The sequence below is a fragment of the Pristiophorus japonicus genome, chromosome 19 (assembly GCF_044704955.1).
Source record: "Pristiophorus japonicus isolate sPriJap1 chromosome 19, sPriJap1.hap1, whole genome shotgun sequence".
Lineage (NCBI taxonomy): Eukaryota > Metazoa > Chordata > Chondrichthyes > Pristiophoridae > Pristiophorus > Pristiophorus japonicus.
Window position 1 is genome coordinate 88,644,369 of NC_091995.1, and position 16,291 is coordinate 88,660,659.

Consider the following 16,291-nt stretch of genomic DNA (forward strand, 5'->3'; position numbering starts at 1 on the left):
ACCAAGGCCCTGTACAACTGTAGTAACACCTCCCTGCCCCTGTACTCAAATCCCCTCGCTATGAAGGCCAACATGCCATTTGCTTTCTTAACTGCCTGCTGTACCTGCATGCCAAACTTCAATGCCTGATGTACCATGATACCCAGGTCTCGTTGCACCTCCCCTTTTCCTAATCTGTCACCATTCAGATAATAGTCTGTCTGTTTTTACCACCAAAGTGGATAACCTCACATTTATCCACATTATACTTCATCTGCCATGCATTTGCCCACTCACCTAACCTATCCAAGTCACTCTGCAGTCTCATAGCATCCTCCTCGCAGTTCACACTGCCACCCAACTTACTGTCATCTGCAAAATTGGAGATACTACATTTAATCCCCTCGTCTAAATCATTAATGTACAATGTAAACAGCTGGGGCCCCAGCACAGAACCTTGCGGTACCCCATTAGTCACATAGAAACATAGAAACATAGAAAATAGGTGCAGGAGCAGGCCATTCAGCCCTTCTAGCCTGCACCGCCATTCAATGAGTTCATGGCTGAACATGAAACTTCAGTACCCACTTCCTGCTTTCACGCCATACCCCTTGATCCCCCGAGTAGTAAGGACTTCATCTAACTCCCTTTTGAATATATTTAGTGAATTGGCCTCAACTACTTCCTGTGGTAGAGAATTCCACAGGTTCACCACTCTCTGGGTGAAGAAGTTTCTCCTTATCTCGGTCCTAAATGGCTTACCCCTTATCCTTAGACTGTGACCCCTGGTTCTGGACTTCCCCAACATTGGGAACATTCTTCCTGCATCCAACCTGTCCAAACCCGTCAGAATTTTAAACGTTTCTATGAGGTCCCCTCTCACTCTTCTGAACTCCAGTGAATACAAGCCCAGTTGATTCAGTCTTTCTTGATAGGTCAGTCCCACCATCCCGGGAATCAGTCTGGTGAATCTTCGCTGCACTCCCTCAACAGCAAGTATGTCCTTCCTCAAGTTAGGAGACCAAAACTGTACACAATACTCCAGGTGTGGCCTCACCAAGGCCCTGTACAACTGTAGCAACACCTCCCTGCCCCTGTACTCAAATCCCCTCGCTATGAAGGCCAACATGCCATTTGCTTTCTTAACCGCCTGCTGTACCTGCATGCCAACCTTCAATGACTGATGTACCATGACACCCAGGTCTCGTTGCACCTTCCCTTTTCCTAATCTGTCACCATTCAGATAATAGTCTGTCTCTCTGTTTTTACCACCAAAGTGGATAACCTCACATTTATCCACATTATACTTCATCTGCCACGCATTTGCCCACTCACCTAATCTATCCAAGTCACTCTGTAGCCTCATAGCATCCTCCTCGCAGCTCACACTGCCACCCAACTTAGTGTCATCCGCAAATTTGGAGATACTACATTTAATCCCCTCGTCTAAATCATTAATGTACAATGTAAACAGCTGGGGCCCCAGCACAGAACCCTGCGGTACCCCACTAGTCACTGCCTGCCATTCCGAAAAGTAACCATTTACTCCTACTCTTTGCTTCCTGTCTGACAACCAGTTCTCAATCCACGTCAGCACACTCCCCCCAATCCCATGTGCTTTAACTTTGCACATTAATCTTTTGTGTGGGACCTTGTCGAAGCCCTTCTGAAAGTCCAAATATACCACATCAACTGGTTCTCCCTTGTCCACTCTACTGGAAACATCCTCAAAAAATTCCAGATTTGTCAAGCATGATTTCCCTTTCACAAATCCATGCTGACTTGGACCTATCATGTCACCTCTTTCCAAATGCGCTGCTATGACATCCTTAATAATTGATTCCATAATTTTACCCACTACCGATGTCAGGCTGACCGGTCTATAATTCTCTGTTTTCTCTCTCCACTTTTAAAAAGTGGGGTTACATTGGCTACCCTCCACTCGATAGGAACTGATCCAGAGTCAATGGAATGTTGGAAAATGACTGTCAATGCATCCGCTATTTCCAAGGCCACCTCCTTAAGTACTCTGGGATGCAGTCCATCAGGCCCTGGGGATTTATCGGCCTTCAATCCCATCAATTTCCCCAACACAATTTCCCGACTAATAAGGATTTCCCTCAGTTCCTCCTTCTTACTAGACCCTCTGACCCCTTTTATATCCGGAAGGTTGTTTGTGTCTTCCTTAGTGAATAACGAACCAAAGTATTTCTTCATTGGTCTGCCACTTCTTTGTTCCCCGTTATGACTTCCCCTGATTCTGACTGCAGGGGACCTACGTTTGTCTTTACTAACCTTTTTCTCTTTACACATCTATAGAAGCTTTTGCAATCCGTCTTAATGTTCCCTGCAAGCTTCCTCTCATACTCTATTTTCCCTGCCCTAATCAAACCCTTTGTCCTCCTCTGCTGATTTCTAAATTTCTCCCAGTCCCCGGGTTCGCTGCTATTTCTGGCCAATTTGTATGCCACTTGCTTGGCTTTAATATTAATAATATTATAATGATTTAATACTATCCCTGATCATGTAACAGTGAAGGATTGTGCCTCATTACTTGTCCGTGCCTTTCAGGGGACGAGCCCTTGATAAAGCGCAAGAAGGGCCCTGCCCCGAAGATGCTGGGGAACGAGGTGTGCAGCGTCTGTGGGGACAAGGCATCGGGCTTCCACTACAACGTGCTCAGCTGCGAGGGCTGCAAGGGCTTCTTCCGCCGCAGTGTGATCAAGAATGCACAGTACACCTGCAAGAGCAGCGGCAAGTGTGAGATGGACATGTACATGCGCAGGAAGTGCCAGGAGTGTCGGCTCCGGAAATGCCGGGAGGCGGGAATGAGGGAACACTGTAAGCGAGTTTCAGGCAATTTGCTACCCTCTGTGATTGGGGGCGGGTATTTATCAGTCTGGTGGCTGAATGTTTGTTGTTGTTGTTGTTGTTGTTGTTGTGATCGTGCTAGTGTCCGCCGTGGCTCAGTGGGCAGCACCCTCGCCTCTGAGACGGAAGGTTGTGGGTTCAAGTCCCACTCCAGAGACTTGAGCACATAAATCTGGGCTGACGAGTGTTGAGGGAGTGCTGCCACCTTTCGGATGAGACGTTAAACCGAGGCCCCGTCTGCTCTCTCAGGTGGATGTAAAAGATCCCACGGCACTGTTTCGAAGAAGAGCAAGGGGAGTTCTCCCCGGTGTCCTGGGGCCAATATTTATCCCTCAATCAACATCGCTGAAACAGATTATCTGGTCATGATCAGATTGCTGTTTGTGGGAGCTTGCTGTGCGCAAATTGGCTGCCGCGTTTCCTACATTGCAACAGTGACCACACTCCAAAAGTACTTCATTGGCTGTAAAGTGCTTTTGGACGTCCTGAGGTTGTGAAAGGCGCTATATAAATGCAAGGCCTGAGCATTTTGCCACTTTGGTTCTCAATGTACGAGTGGAAATGGTTGCAGAGGTAAAGGGGAGCGATTGGGTAAGGAGGTCCAGGATATTGAGATGAATGCACTAAAGCTGCAGTGCGTGTTGAGGCTGGTGAGGACAAGGGTGATGCGGGTACCAGCCTGGCTACAGGCCGCAGAGGTTTGGTGAATTGGCGTCTTATACAGGGTGGGGCTTGGGAGTCTGACCTGGAGAATGTCAGGGAGGTTGAGCTTTGAGGAGGATTGGGCAGTGAAAGGATGAGATCGGAGTTCAGGGAAGGTACGATGTTCTGAGTTGGGACATATGTAATCTTCTCAGTAGATCAGATGTGGAGTTTGAAGCTCTGATGAGAGTCCCTTATGATAGTGGATGCTTACCTTCAGATTCAGCCTGAGCAAGCTGCTGGGGAAGGAGATTGGATCGGTGACTAGGCCACAAAGTTTGGGCTGGAGACAAATAGGATGGCCCGGCTCTTGTTAAACCGATGAGATTTCTGGCTGATCAGGTCTTCACTGTTGCCGTGCCAGTCATAGTACACGACTAAAGTCATTCTTATGAAGTTGACTATATGCTTGAGATGCTACTGTTCATAAAAATCATAGAAAATTACAACACAGAAGGGAGCCATTCAGCCCATCGTGTCCGTGCCGGTCAAAAAAGAGCTACCCAGCCTAATCCCACTTTCCAGCTCTCGGTCCGTAGCCCTGTAGGTTACGGCACTTCAAGCGCACATCCAAGTACTTTTTAAATGTGGTGAGGGTTTCTGCCTCTACCACCCTTTCAGGCAGTGAGTTCCAGACCCCCACCACCCTCTGGGGGAAGAAATGTTTTCTCGTCTCATCTCTAATCCGTCTACCAACTACTTTAAATCTATGCCCCCTGGTTATTGGCCCCTCTGTTAAGGGAAACAGGTCCTTTCTATCCACTCTATGTAGGCCCCTCATAATTTTATATAACTCAAGGTCTCCCCTCAGCCTTCTCTGTTCCAAGGAAAACAATCCCAGACTGTCAAATCTTTCCTCATAGCTAAAGTTTTCCAGTCTGTGCAACATCCTCGTAAATCTCCACTACACCCTTTCTAGTGCAATCACACCCTTCCTGTAATGTGGTGACCAGAACTGCACGCAGTACTCCAGCTGCAGCCTAACTGGTGTTGTATAGAGTTCTCACATAACTTCCTTGTTCTTGTATTCTATGCCACGGTTAATAAAGGCAAGTATTCCGTATGCCTTTTTAACTACCTTATCCACCTATCCTATTGAGGAAAAGCTAGTGACCAAGGATCCTTGGAGCATGATGAAGGCAGCCATACGGGTACAGCAGGAGATGCCATTAGATCATCATCATAGGCAGTCCCTTGAAGACTTGCTTCCACTCTAAAAGTGAGTTCTCAGGTGACTGAACAGTCCAATATGGGAATCACAGTCTCTGTCAGGTGGGACAGACAGTGGTTGAAGGAAAGGGTGGGTGGGGAAGTCTGGTTTGCCGCACGCTCCTTCCGCTGCCTGTGTTTGGTTTCTGCATGCTTTCGGCGACGAGACTCGAGGTGCTGAACACCCTCCCGGATGCTCTTCCTCCACTTGGGGCGTTCTTTGGCCAGGGACTCCCAGGTGTCGGTGGGGATGTTGCATTTTTATCAAGGAGGCTTTGACGGTGGCCTTGAAACGTTTCCTCTTCCCACCTGGGGCTCGCTTGCCATGTAGGAGTTCCGAGTAGAGCGCTTGCTTTGGGAGTCGCATGTCTGGCATGCAGACGACGTGGGCTGCCCAACGGAGCTGGTCGAGTGTGGTCAGTGCTTCGATGCTGGGGATGTTGGCCTGGTCGAGGACGCTAACGTTGGTGCGTCTATCCTCCCAGGGGATTTGCAGGATCTTGCGGAGACATCTTTGGTGGTATTTCTCCAGCGATTTGAGGTGTCTACTGTACATGGTCCATGTCTCTGAGCCATACAGGAGGGCGGGTATCACTACGTTAGAGGGGAGCTACCGACTGCATTGGCATAGGTAGGCTTGAAACCATAATTGGGCAATTACATGGAGTTGTATCACAGGGAAGAGGTGGTAGAGGAGAATGGATTGAGTGACTGCCTTGAAAAGCATGGAGCAATTGAGGAAGACGAGGAGGAATAGCATGTTTCCTCCAAAGCCGCAGAATATCGTTGATGACTTTGACCAGGATGGTCTTGGTGCTGAAGGTGGGTTTGAATGGAGCTGGGTGGCGGTGATGTGTTTGAAGAGGAAGTTGCGGTGAAGGACAGGGTAGGAGATGGAGGGAATGGAGAGAATGGTCTTTGTAAAATAGGGTCGGAGATAGAGAGGTAGGAGAGGTCGAGGATGGTCGTTATTAACTGGAGGTGATAACGGAAGTTTTGAAGAATTGGGGGAGGGTACAATTAAGGGAGATTTGAAGTTGAAGATCTCTACAAACATCTGGCCGATGAGAGGTCCTCTAGTGGCCAGGAACTGGACGGGGAGGAGGATAAATGGGGGAGAAAACAATATGGGTCGGATTTTTCGGTCCTTCGCGCTCGGGGTTTCGCGGTGGAAGACAGGGGTGAGGTCTCCAGCGCCCCGCCCCGATCCTCCGGTCCGGTTTTGCGACAGTGCTGAGCTGGACCGCCGGGAAGAGCTGCGCCCAGTGTTCAACGCCCCCGGTTGCGACACCGGCGCGAATTTGGGGTCCTGCCCGGAAGTGCGCCCGCGACGGCCGCCTGGGAAATCAGAGCGGTCCAACCATGCCGACGGCAGTAAAGCACTACAAAGGTAAAGTGCGAGTGTTTTTTGTTTAAATCTTTTGTGTGATTTGTGTTGCGCTGGCGCGGGCAATGTTTTAGAAATGTTTTTGTATTTAAAAAAAAAATAATAATAATAATTTCCTCGCGCCCAGCCTCTCTCCGAGTGCTCCCGGCCCAGCTCTTTAGCTCGGGAGTTTCCCATCCTTGCGCCACAAGAGCCTCCCTTAGCCCCACACCCCCCGACCCCCAGGGCCCAGATGCCCCCAAAACCTGCACACGAAAGCGCAAGCTATCCCCGCCCACTAACGTTTCCGCTCCGCCTCCGTTACCGCCCCCCCCCCGGGAAGCAGAAAAGCCAAGAGCCCAGCCCCGAGTGCTGACCGTGCCTGTTTCCACCCCGCAGGTGTGCTGTCGGAGGAGCAGATTCGCAGCAAGAAGCAGAAGAAGCGGGAGGACGACCTGGCGCAGGCGGTGGTGGTGGCGGCGGCGGAGGACTCGCCGGTGATGCTGGACACGGCCCGGCTGACGGCCGAACAGGAAGAGATGATCCAGCAGCTGGTGGCTGCCCAGCAGCAGTGCAACAAGCGATCGTTCAGTGACCAGCCCAAAGTAACGGTGAGCTCACTGAAGCACCAAGACTGTTTCCTTCCCTTCTCCCTTTTGTAATCGTTAAAATGCGTGAATTATTTCTTTTGACTTTAATTTCTCCCCCTCCGCTCCCCACGTTTTCTTCCCCTTGCATGTCAGCCGTGGCTCAGTGAGTAGCACTCTCGCCTCTGTAATGTATGACAAAATAGTTGCAGAGCTGTTGCGTTCAGCCCGACTGCCTGTCTCTCTTTCTCGGTTACACCCGAACCAGGGTGTCCCTGGAGATGGAGCACGCGGTGTCCACCGGTACGCTCGCGGCCTTCCGCGAGAGGTGGTCACCGGAGGGACTGGAGTGCATCATCACCCCCGACAACCGAATTTTAATTTGATTATTATTGTTTGAAGTTTAATTTGTTTAATTGCCAGTTTTAGTGCCCCCCCCGCTTTTAGCCAGGGGTCGCTTGTATAATTTGAGTATCAGTGCCCTCAAAAAAACCCCAAAAAAACAAATGGGCACTTAAAAAGTTTTTTTTTGGAGTGTGCCCCTCCTTACAGGGGGCACTAGATTGTTGATTGCAACTAAAAATAGTTGTAGAGCTGTTGGCCAGGGTGTCCCTGGAGATGGAGCACGCGGTGTCCACCGGTACGCTCGCGGCCTTCCGTGAGAGGTGGGCGCCAGAGGGACTGGAGTGCATCATCACCCCCGGCAACCAAATTTTAATTTGATTTTAAATGTCTAAAGCTTAATTTGTTTATTGTGCCGGTTTCAATGCCCCCCTCCCCTTCTTTTAGCCAGGGGGCCCTTGTATCATTTGTGTTTTTTTAGTGCCCTAAAAAAAAACAAGGGGGCACTTGTTTGAAAGTCTATGGTGTGTCCCCCACCCCCCCCCCCCCCTTTAATCAGGGGGATTTTGATTTAACTTTTCCACAAAAAAAATTGTAGAGCTGTTGCGTTCAGCCCGACTGCCTGCCTCTCTTCCGCAGTTACATCCGAGGCCAGGGTGTCCCTGGAGATGGAGCACGCGGTGTCCACCGGTACGCTCGCGGCCTTCCGTGAGAGGTGGGTGCCGGAGGGACTGGAGTGCATCATCACCCCGGCAACCAAATTTTAATTTGATTTATAGTTCTGGCTAAAAGTTAATTGGTTTGTTTGTCGGTTTTAGAGCCCCCTGTTAATAAGGGGGCACTTGATTAATGGTTTCAACTAAAACGATTGAGATCTGTTAATTGTGCCCTTAAAAAAAAAAGGGCACTTAATTTAAAAGTTTTACAAAAATAGTTGTAGAGCTGTTGCCCCTCTATTTATTGGAGACTGGGCCTGGAGGATGTTGCACGGAGCAGTCCTGTGCAATAGATTTTTAAATCGGTTCGCAGACTCCCAGGCCGCCTGCAATTTCTGCGGCCTGGAGGAGTTCGTGTTCCATGTTTATGTGGAGTGTGCCAGGTTGCAATATTTGAAGGGGCTGCTCCTCAAATTCTGGCTGCACTTCAGTCCCACATTCCTGATCTTTGGGCACCCTGTGCAGAGCGGAGCAGGCAGGTGGGAAGACCTCCTCGTAGGACTGCTCCTGGGCCTGGCCAAGGGGGCCATCAGCCGGTCCAGGCAACGGGCGATCGAGGGGGTCGTTCAGCCTGACTGCCTGCCTCTCTTCCGCGGCTACATCCGAGCCAGGGCGTCCCTGGAGACGGAGCACGCAGTGTCCACCGGTACGCTCGCGGCCTTCCGTGAGAGGTGGGCGCCGGAGGGACTGGAGTGCATCATCACCCCCCCGGCAACCAAATTTTAATTTGATTTAAGGTTTTGTTAAAGTTTATTATTTAATTTGTGGCCCTTGCCAGAAGGGAGCATTTGATTTACGTTTCAACAAAAATAGTTGTAGAGCTGTTGCATTGTGAGTGGCTTAGTCAGTCACGTGATGTTCACAAGACTCAATAAAACCCCAGCCGGTTGGGTCTAGGTCATCCACGACGAGGTATGCAGTTGTGAACTTGTGGATGAACTTGTAATGTGTAGTGTGATTGTTGAACCTTTGTTAATAAAGCAACTGGTTCTTAATAGCAATGTGTTGCTATGAATTCTTAAGCAAAGAAGCCATGAAGCAAATACATTACAGCCTCGGAGTCAGAAGGTTGTGGGTTCAAGTCCCCACTCCAGGGACTTGAGCACAAAAAATCTAGGCTGACCCTCCAGTGCAGTGCTGAGGGAGATGCGACGTTAAACCGAGGCCCCATCTGCTTTCCCAAGTGGTCATAAAAATCCCATGTCACAATTTCAAAGAAGAGCAGGGGAGTTCTCCCCAGTGTCCTGGGGCCAATATTTATCCCTCCATCAACATAACAAAAAAACAGATGATCTGGTCATTCTCACATAGCTGTTTGCGGGAGCTTGATGTGGGAAAATTGGCTGCCGCGTTTCCCACATTACTGCACTTCAAAAGTGCTTCGTTGGCTGTAAAGCGCTTTGAGACGTTCGGTGGTTGTGAAAGGTGCTATATAAATGCAAGTCTTTCTCTCCTGAAAGTACCGATTCATGCTGGAATGCAGCTCCATGGGTGCCGGGCTGCCTCCAGTAACAACACGCATTTATATAGCGCCTTTCATGACTTCGGTTCGTCTCCAAGCGCTTCATAGCCAATGAAGTAAAGTAACCGTACCCAAATCTTCATGTGTAGGTCTCCTCACATCATCATTAAGTAATGCCGATCGGAAAACCCAGGCTTGAGTGTCAGCGGCTATTTGTATAATTATTTATAAATAAAGCACTAATTTGGCCCCGGCTGGAATATTGTGTCCAATTCTGGTCACCGCACTTATTCCCGGTGTCCTGGCCAGTATTCCCAATGGGAAGGACACCGGGGAGAACTGCCCTGCTCCTCTTCGATATAGTGCTGGGGGATCTTTTACAGCCACCTGAGAGAGCAGACGGGGCCTCGGTTTTAACGTCTGATCCGAAAGGACGGCACCTGCGGCAGTGCGGCGCTCCCCTGGGAGTGTCAGCCGAGATCTTGTGCTCAAGTCTCTGGCGCGGGACTTGAACCCCCCCCCCCCCCCCCCCGCCCCCCCCGCGACCTGCCGACTCGGAGGCGAGAGAGAGAGAGAGAGAGAGAGAGAGAGAGAGTGCTGCCCACTGGAACCCCGCCAGATGAACGAAACGGATCATTTGCTTCTCGGGGTGCTTGCTGCTTCTGAAAGCCGGCGTGTTGTCCGTGACGGGTTTGCGGTCAGCGCGGCGAGTTATCCCGCAAATTACGGACTGCCTTTCGTTTTTTTTTCTCTCGCCGCCTTCACTCTTCAGCCCTGGCCACAGAGTAACGACCCCCACAACCGCGAGACCCGGCAGCAGCGCTTTGCCCACTTCACGGAGCTGGCCATCATCTCGGTGCAAGAGATCGTCGACTTTGCCAAACAGATCCCGGGCTTTCTTGACCTCTCGCGGGAGGACCAGATTGCACTGTTGAAGGCGTCCACAATCGAGGTGAGACAAAAAAAAGAGAAGTCTTTACTATCTATCTCTGTAATCTCCCCCAGCCCCACAACCCCCCCGCCCCCCCCGCCCCCGCCCCCCCCGAGATGCCTGCGCTCCTCTAATTCTGCCCCCTTTTGAGCATCCCTGATTATAATCGCTCCACCATCGGTGGCCGTGCCTCCTGTCGCCAAGGCCCCAAGCTCTGAAACTCCCTCCCTATACCTCTCTAACCCCTCTTTTCTCTTTCAAGACGTTCCTTAAAACCTATCTCTTTGACCAAGCTTTTGGTCACCTGCCCTAATTTCTCCTTATGTGGCACGATGTCGAATGTTTTGCCTCGTAATACTGCTGTGAAGCGCCTTGGCACATTTCGCTATGTAAAAAGCGCTGTATAAATACAAGTTGTTGTCACATAAAGTAGTGCAAGCTGACCTTTCCCCAAGCTGGTGGTCGAGATTTACAAGCAGCCGGCAATCTACAGAATGTCCAGAGGCAATTGGCCTCTAAGTGACCTCGGGGTGTGCGTATTTTGACCACACGCCCCCAGGAAGTAACCGAGCCACAGCCTTAAAGGGGCAGGCCAAGTTAAAACACAGCTCCATCTTAGCAGCTAATCCGCACTCTGGAGCTCAGGCTATCCATAGCAGCGCCACAGGAGGTAAATGACCAGTCACACAATCGAGGTTTTGTTTATTGAGGACAGGGTTCCCTCATTGTTGCACATTGTTTTCCTCTTTTATGAAGGCATCGGGGGTTGGTTCCTTGGGTGCCTACAGCCCCCAGTACCTTGCCCAAGTGGATGTTGAGGTATCAGAGACGTGGAACTGAAGCACTGCAGGTTTTGAGCCGTCAGGAGAGAAGAGGGGGAAATGGTTTATTTTATATAGCACTAGGTACTTGGAGAGGCAACTTGATTGATGGACTTGACTGAAAATAGGGAACATAGGACCAGGAGTAGGACATTCAGCCCCTTGAGCCTGCTCCGCCATTCAATGATTGATCTGTACCTTACCTCCATTATTCCACCATTGACCCATACCTTTACCCAACAAAAATCTGTCGATCTAAGTCTTGAAAATTTCAATTGCCCCAGCATCCACAGACTTTTGGGGCGTGAGGGTTCTAGAACTTGCATTTATATTGCCCTTGGTCAAGTGCCTCAGAAACGTTCTAGAGTGCTACATATATGGTGGGTAGCACTCTTGCCTCCGAGTCCAGGGACTTGAGCACAAAAAATCCAGGCTGACACAGCCTGAGGAGGTATTGCACTGTCGGAGGGGCTGTCTTTCGGATGAGATGTTAAACCGAGGTCCCATCTGCTCTCTCAAGTGGACGTAAAAGATCCCATTGCACTATTTCAAAGAAGAGCAGGGGCGTTCTCCCCTGTGTCCTGGCCAATATGACTGACTTGGAGTTCAGCTTCTGTATTTGCGCAAACGCAGGCGTCGTCCACGTACTGTAGCTCGACGACAGAGGTTGGGGTAGTCTTGGACCTGGCCTGGAGACGCTGAAGGTTGAACAGGTTTCCACTGGTTCTGTAGTTTAGTTCCACTCCAGCGGGGAGCTTGTTGACTGTGAGGTGGAGCATAGCAGCGAGGAAGATGAGATGAGATGCAGTCAGAATCAGGGGAATTCATAACGGGGAACAAAGAAATGGCAGACCAATTGAACAAGTACTTTGGTTCGGTATTCACTAAGGAGGACACAAACAACCTTCCGGATATAAAAGGGGTCAGAGGGTCTAGTAAGAAGGAGGAACTGAGGGAAATCTTTATTAGTCGGGAAATTGATGGGATTGAAGGCCGATAAATCCCCAGGGCCTGATGGACTGCATCCCAGAGTACTTAAGGAGGTGGCCTTGGAAATAGTGGATGCATTGACAGTCATTTTCCAATATTCCATAGACTCTAGATCAGAGTGGAGGGTAGCCAATGTAACCCCACTTTTTTTTAAAAAAAAGGAGGGAGAGAGAAAACAGGGAATTATAGACCGGTCAGCCTGACATCAGTAGTGGGTAAAATGATGGAATCATTTATTAAGGATTTGGAAAGAGGTGACATGATAGGTCCAAGTCACCATGGATTTGTGAAAGGGAATCATGCTTGACAAATCTTCTGGAATTTTTTGACGATGTTTTCAGTTGAGTGGACAAGGGAGAACCAGTTGATGTGATGTATTTGGACTTTCAGAAGGCTTTCGACAAGGTCCCACACAAGAAATTAATGTGCAAAGTTAAAGCACATGGGATTGGGGGTAGTGTGCTGATGTGGATTGAGAACTGGTTGGCAGACAGGAAGCAAAGAGTAGGAGTAAATGGGGACTTTTCAGAATGGCAGGCAGTGACTAGTGGGGTACCGCAAGGTTCTGTGCTGGGGCCCCAGCTGTTTACATTGTACATTAATGATTTAAACAAGGGGATTAAATGTAGTATCTCCAAATTTGCGGATGACACTAAGTTGGGTGGCAGTGTGAGCTGCGAGGAGGATGCTATGAGGCTACAGAGTGACTTGGATAGGTTAAGTGAGTGGGAAAATGCATGGCAGATGAAGTATAATGTGGATAAATGTGAGGTTATCCACTTTGGTTGTAAAAACAGAGAGACAGAGTATTATCTGAATGGTGACAGATTAGGAAAAGGGGAGGTGCAACGAGACCTGGGTGTCATGGTACATCAGTCATTGAAGGTTGGCATGCAGGTACAGCAGGCGGTTAAGAAAGCAAATGGCATGTTGGCCTTCATAGTGAGGGGATTTAAGTACAGGGGCAGGGAGGTGTTGCTACAGTTGTACAGGGCCTTGGTGAGGCCACACCTGGAGTATTGTGTACAGTTTTGGTCTCCTAACTTGAGGAAGGACATTCTTGCTATTGAGGGAGTGCAGCGAAGGTTCACCAGACTGATTCTCGGGATGGTGGGACTGACCTATCAAGAAAGACTGGATCAACTGGGCTTGTATTCACTGGAGTTCAGAAGAATGAGAGGGCATCTCATAGAAACGTTTAAAATTCTGACGGGTTTAGACAGGTTAGATGCAGGAAGAATGTTCCCAATGTTGGGGAAGTCCAGAGCCAGGGGTCACAGTCTAAGGATAAGGGGTAAGCCATTTAGGACCGAGATGAGGAGAAACTTCTTCACCCAGAGAGTGGTGAACCTGTGGAATTCTCTACCACAGAAAGTAGTTGAGGCCAATTCACTAAATATATTCAAAAAGGAGTTAGATGTAGTCCTTACTACTAGGGGAATCAAGGGGTATGGCGAGAAAGCAGGAATGGGGTACTGAAGTTGCATGTTCAGCCATGAACTCATTGAATGGCGGTGCAGGCTCGAAGGGCCGAATGGCCTACTCCTGCACCTATTTTCTATGTTTCTATGAGGGTTGGGCAGATGACGCAGCCCTGTTTGACCCCGGTCTGGACATGGATTGGGTCTGTAATGGATCCGTTAGTAAGGATCGCGGCCTGCGTGTCATCGTGGAGCAGGCGGAGGATGGTGACAAACTTTTGGGGGCAACCGAAACGGAGGAGGACACTTCATAGACCCTCGCAGTTAACTGTGGCAAAGGCCTTTGTAAGGTCGAAGAAGGCCATGTATAAGGACTGGTGTTGTTCCCTGCATTCTTCCTGCAGCTGTCGCACGATAAAAATCATGTCCGTTGTGCCCCGTAGGGGACGAAATCCACACTGTGACTCCGGGAGGAGTTCCTCGGCCACAGGGAGAAGACGGTTGAGGAGGACTCTAGCGACGACTTTCCCAGTGGCTGATAGCAGGGAGAGTCCTCTGTTGATGCCACAGTCAGACTTGTCCCCTTTTTTAAAGATGGTCACGATCACTGCATCTCTGAGATCTCCCGGCATTCTCGCCTCCCTCCAGATGAGAGAGATTCGCGCCAACAGCGCCTCTCCGCCATACTGTAGTGCCTCAGCGGTGATTCCACCCGCTCCCATAGCCTTGTTGTTCTTAAGCTGCCTTATGGCTTTTTCCACCTCGTGCAATGTTGGGGTTTCACTGAGGTGGTGGCGGGTCGCATGCTGCGGGATGGAGTCGAGAACACTCGAGTTAAAGGCAGAATCTCGATTGAGGAGATCTTCGAAGTGCTCATTCCAGCGGGCCCTGACTGCTTCGGTGTCCTTGATGAGTGTTTTTCCCGTCCTTGGCCAGCAGTGGGTGGGGCCTTGGGTGTTTGGACCGTAGGTGGCCTTGATTGCGATGAAGAAACCTCGCACATCATGGCTGTCGGCCAACTACTGTATCTCCTGTGCTGTCTCCATCCACCATCTGTTCTTTAGGTCCCAAGTTTTTTGTTCGAACTCGGCCTTAAGCCGTTTAATGATGCCTTGTTCGGTTGTTGTTTAATGCTCGGGTTATTGTTTATCCCTCAATCAACATAACAAAAAAACAGATTATCTGGTCATTATCACATTGCTGTTTGTGGGAGCTTGCTGTGCGCAAATTGGCTGCTGCGTTTCCCACATTACAACAGTGACTACACTCCAAAAGTACTTCATTGGCTGAAAGCGCTTTGGGACATCCCGTGGTCGTGAAAGACACAATATAAATCCAAGTCTTTCTTCTTTCTTTCTAAATTACTTTGGTGCAATAAACACAGCAACCAATTTGTACACAGCATGTTACCACAAATAGTGCTAAGATGGATAACCAGTTAATCAGTTGTTTTGGTGATAGGTAATGACCTCCAATCAGTCTTGTCTCTCTTTAGCTCCCCGTTACCCATACAGTCACAGAATGAATCAATACGCTGCATCGAAAAAAACTCATCATTCTCATAGCTGAAGAATAGGAGTAGAATAGGACTAGGCCCTGGTGAGACCGCACCTGGAGTACTGTGCACAGTTTTGGTCTCCTTATCTAAGGAAGGATATACTTGCCTTGGAGACGGTCAACGGAGGTTCGCTCGATTGATTCCTGGGAAGAGAGACCTGTGATGAGAGATTGTGTAGAATGCGCCTATACTTGAGTTTAGAAGAATAAGGTGATCTCATTGATTCTGAAGAGGATTGACAGAATAGATGCTGAGAGGTTGTTTCCCCCTGGTTGGAGAGTCTCGAACTTGAGAGCACAGTCTCAGAATAAGGGGTTGACCACTTAGGACAGAGATGAGGAGGAATTTCTTCTCTCAGAGGGTGGTGAACCTTTGGAATTCTCTGACCCAGAGAGCTGTGAAGGCTGAGTCTCTGAATATATTCAAGGCTGAGATAGATAGATTTTTGGAGTCTAGGGGAATCGAGGAATATGGAGATCGGGCAGGAAAGTGGAGTTGAGGTCGATGATCAGCCATGATCTTATTGAATGGTGGAGCAGGCTCGAGGGGCCATATGGCCTTCCCCTGCTCCTATTTGTTCAGTTTTGGTCTCCTAATCTGAGGAAGGACATAAGAACATAAGAATTAGGAACAGGAGTAGGCCATCTAGCCCCTCGAGCCTGCTCCGCCATTCAATAAGATCATGGCTGATCTGGTCGTGGACTCAGCTCCACTTACCCGCCCGCTCCCCGTAACCCTTAATTCCCTGATTGGTTAAAAATCTATCTATCTTTGACTTGAATACATTCAATGAGCTAGCCTCAACTGCTTCCTTGGGCAGAGAATTCCACAGATTCACAACCCTCTGGGAGAAGAAATTCCTTCTCAACTCGGTTTTAAATTGGCTCCTCCGTATTTTGAGGCTGTGCCCCCTAGTTCTAGTCTCCCCTACCAATGGAAACAACCTCTCTGCCTCTATCTTGTCTATCCCTTTCATGATTTTAAATGTTTCTATAAGATCACCCCTCATCCTTCTGAACTCTAAGGAGTAAAGACCCAGTCTACTCAATCTATCATCATAAGGTAACCCCCTCATTTCTGGAATCAGCCGAGTGAATCGTCTCTGTACCCCTTCCAAAGCTAGTATATCCTTCCTTAAGTGAGGTGACCAAAACTGCACGCAGTACTCCAGGTGCAGCCTTACCAATACCTTATACAGTTGCAGCAAGACCTCCCTGCTTTTGTACTCCATCCCTCTCGCAATGAAGGCCAACATTCCATTTGCCTTCCTGATTACCTGCTGCACCTGCAAACTAACCTTTTGGGATTCATGCACAAGGACCCCCAGGTCCCTCTG

General features: G+C 49.3%; 1 protein-coding gene across 5 annotated transcripts in view; it reads left to right on the forward strand.

Moving 5' to 3' along the window:
* The window catches only part of LOC139230028 (oxysterols receptor LXR-beta-like), a 79,660-nt gene that overhangs the window by 45,772 nt on the left and 17,597 nt on the right, over positions 1–16,291 (forward strand). For 4 of the 5 annotated variants that reach the window (XM_070861767.1, XM_070861765.1, XM_070861769.1 and 1 more), the window contains exons 5-7: positions 2,551–2,820; positions 6,527–6,738; positions 10,007–10,186. In XM_070861767.1, coding sequence (XP_070717868.1) covers positions 2,551–2,820; positions 6,527–6,738; positions 10,007–10,186 — 662 coding nt within the window. The remainder of the gene's footprint in view (positions 1–2,550; positions 2,821–6,526; positions 6,739–10,006; positions 10,187–16,291) is intronic. The other variant, XM_070861770.1, reaches the window with a different exon arrangement.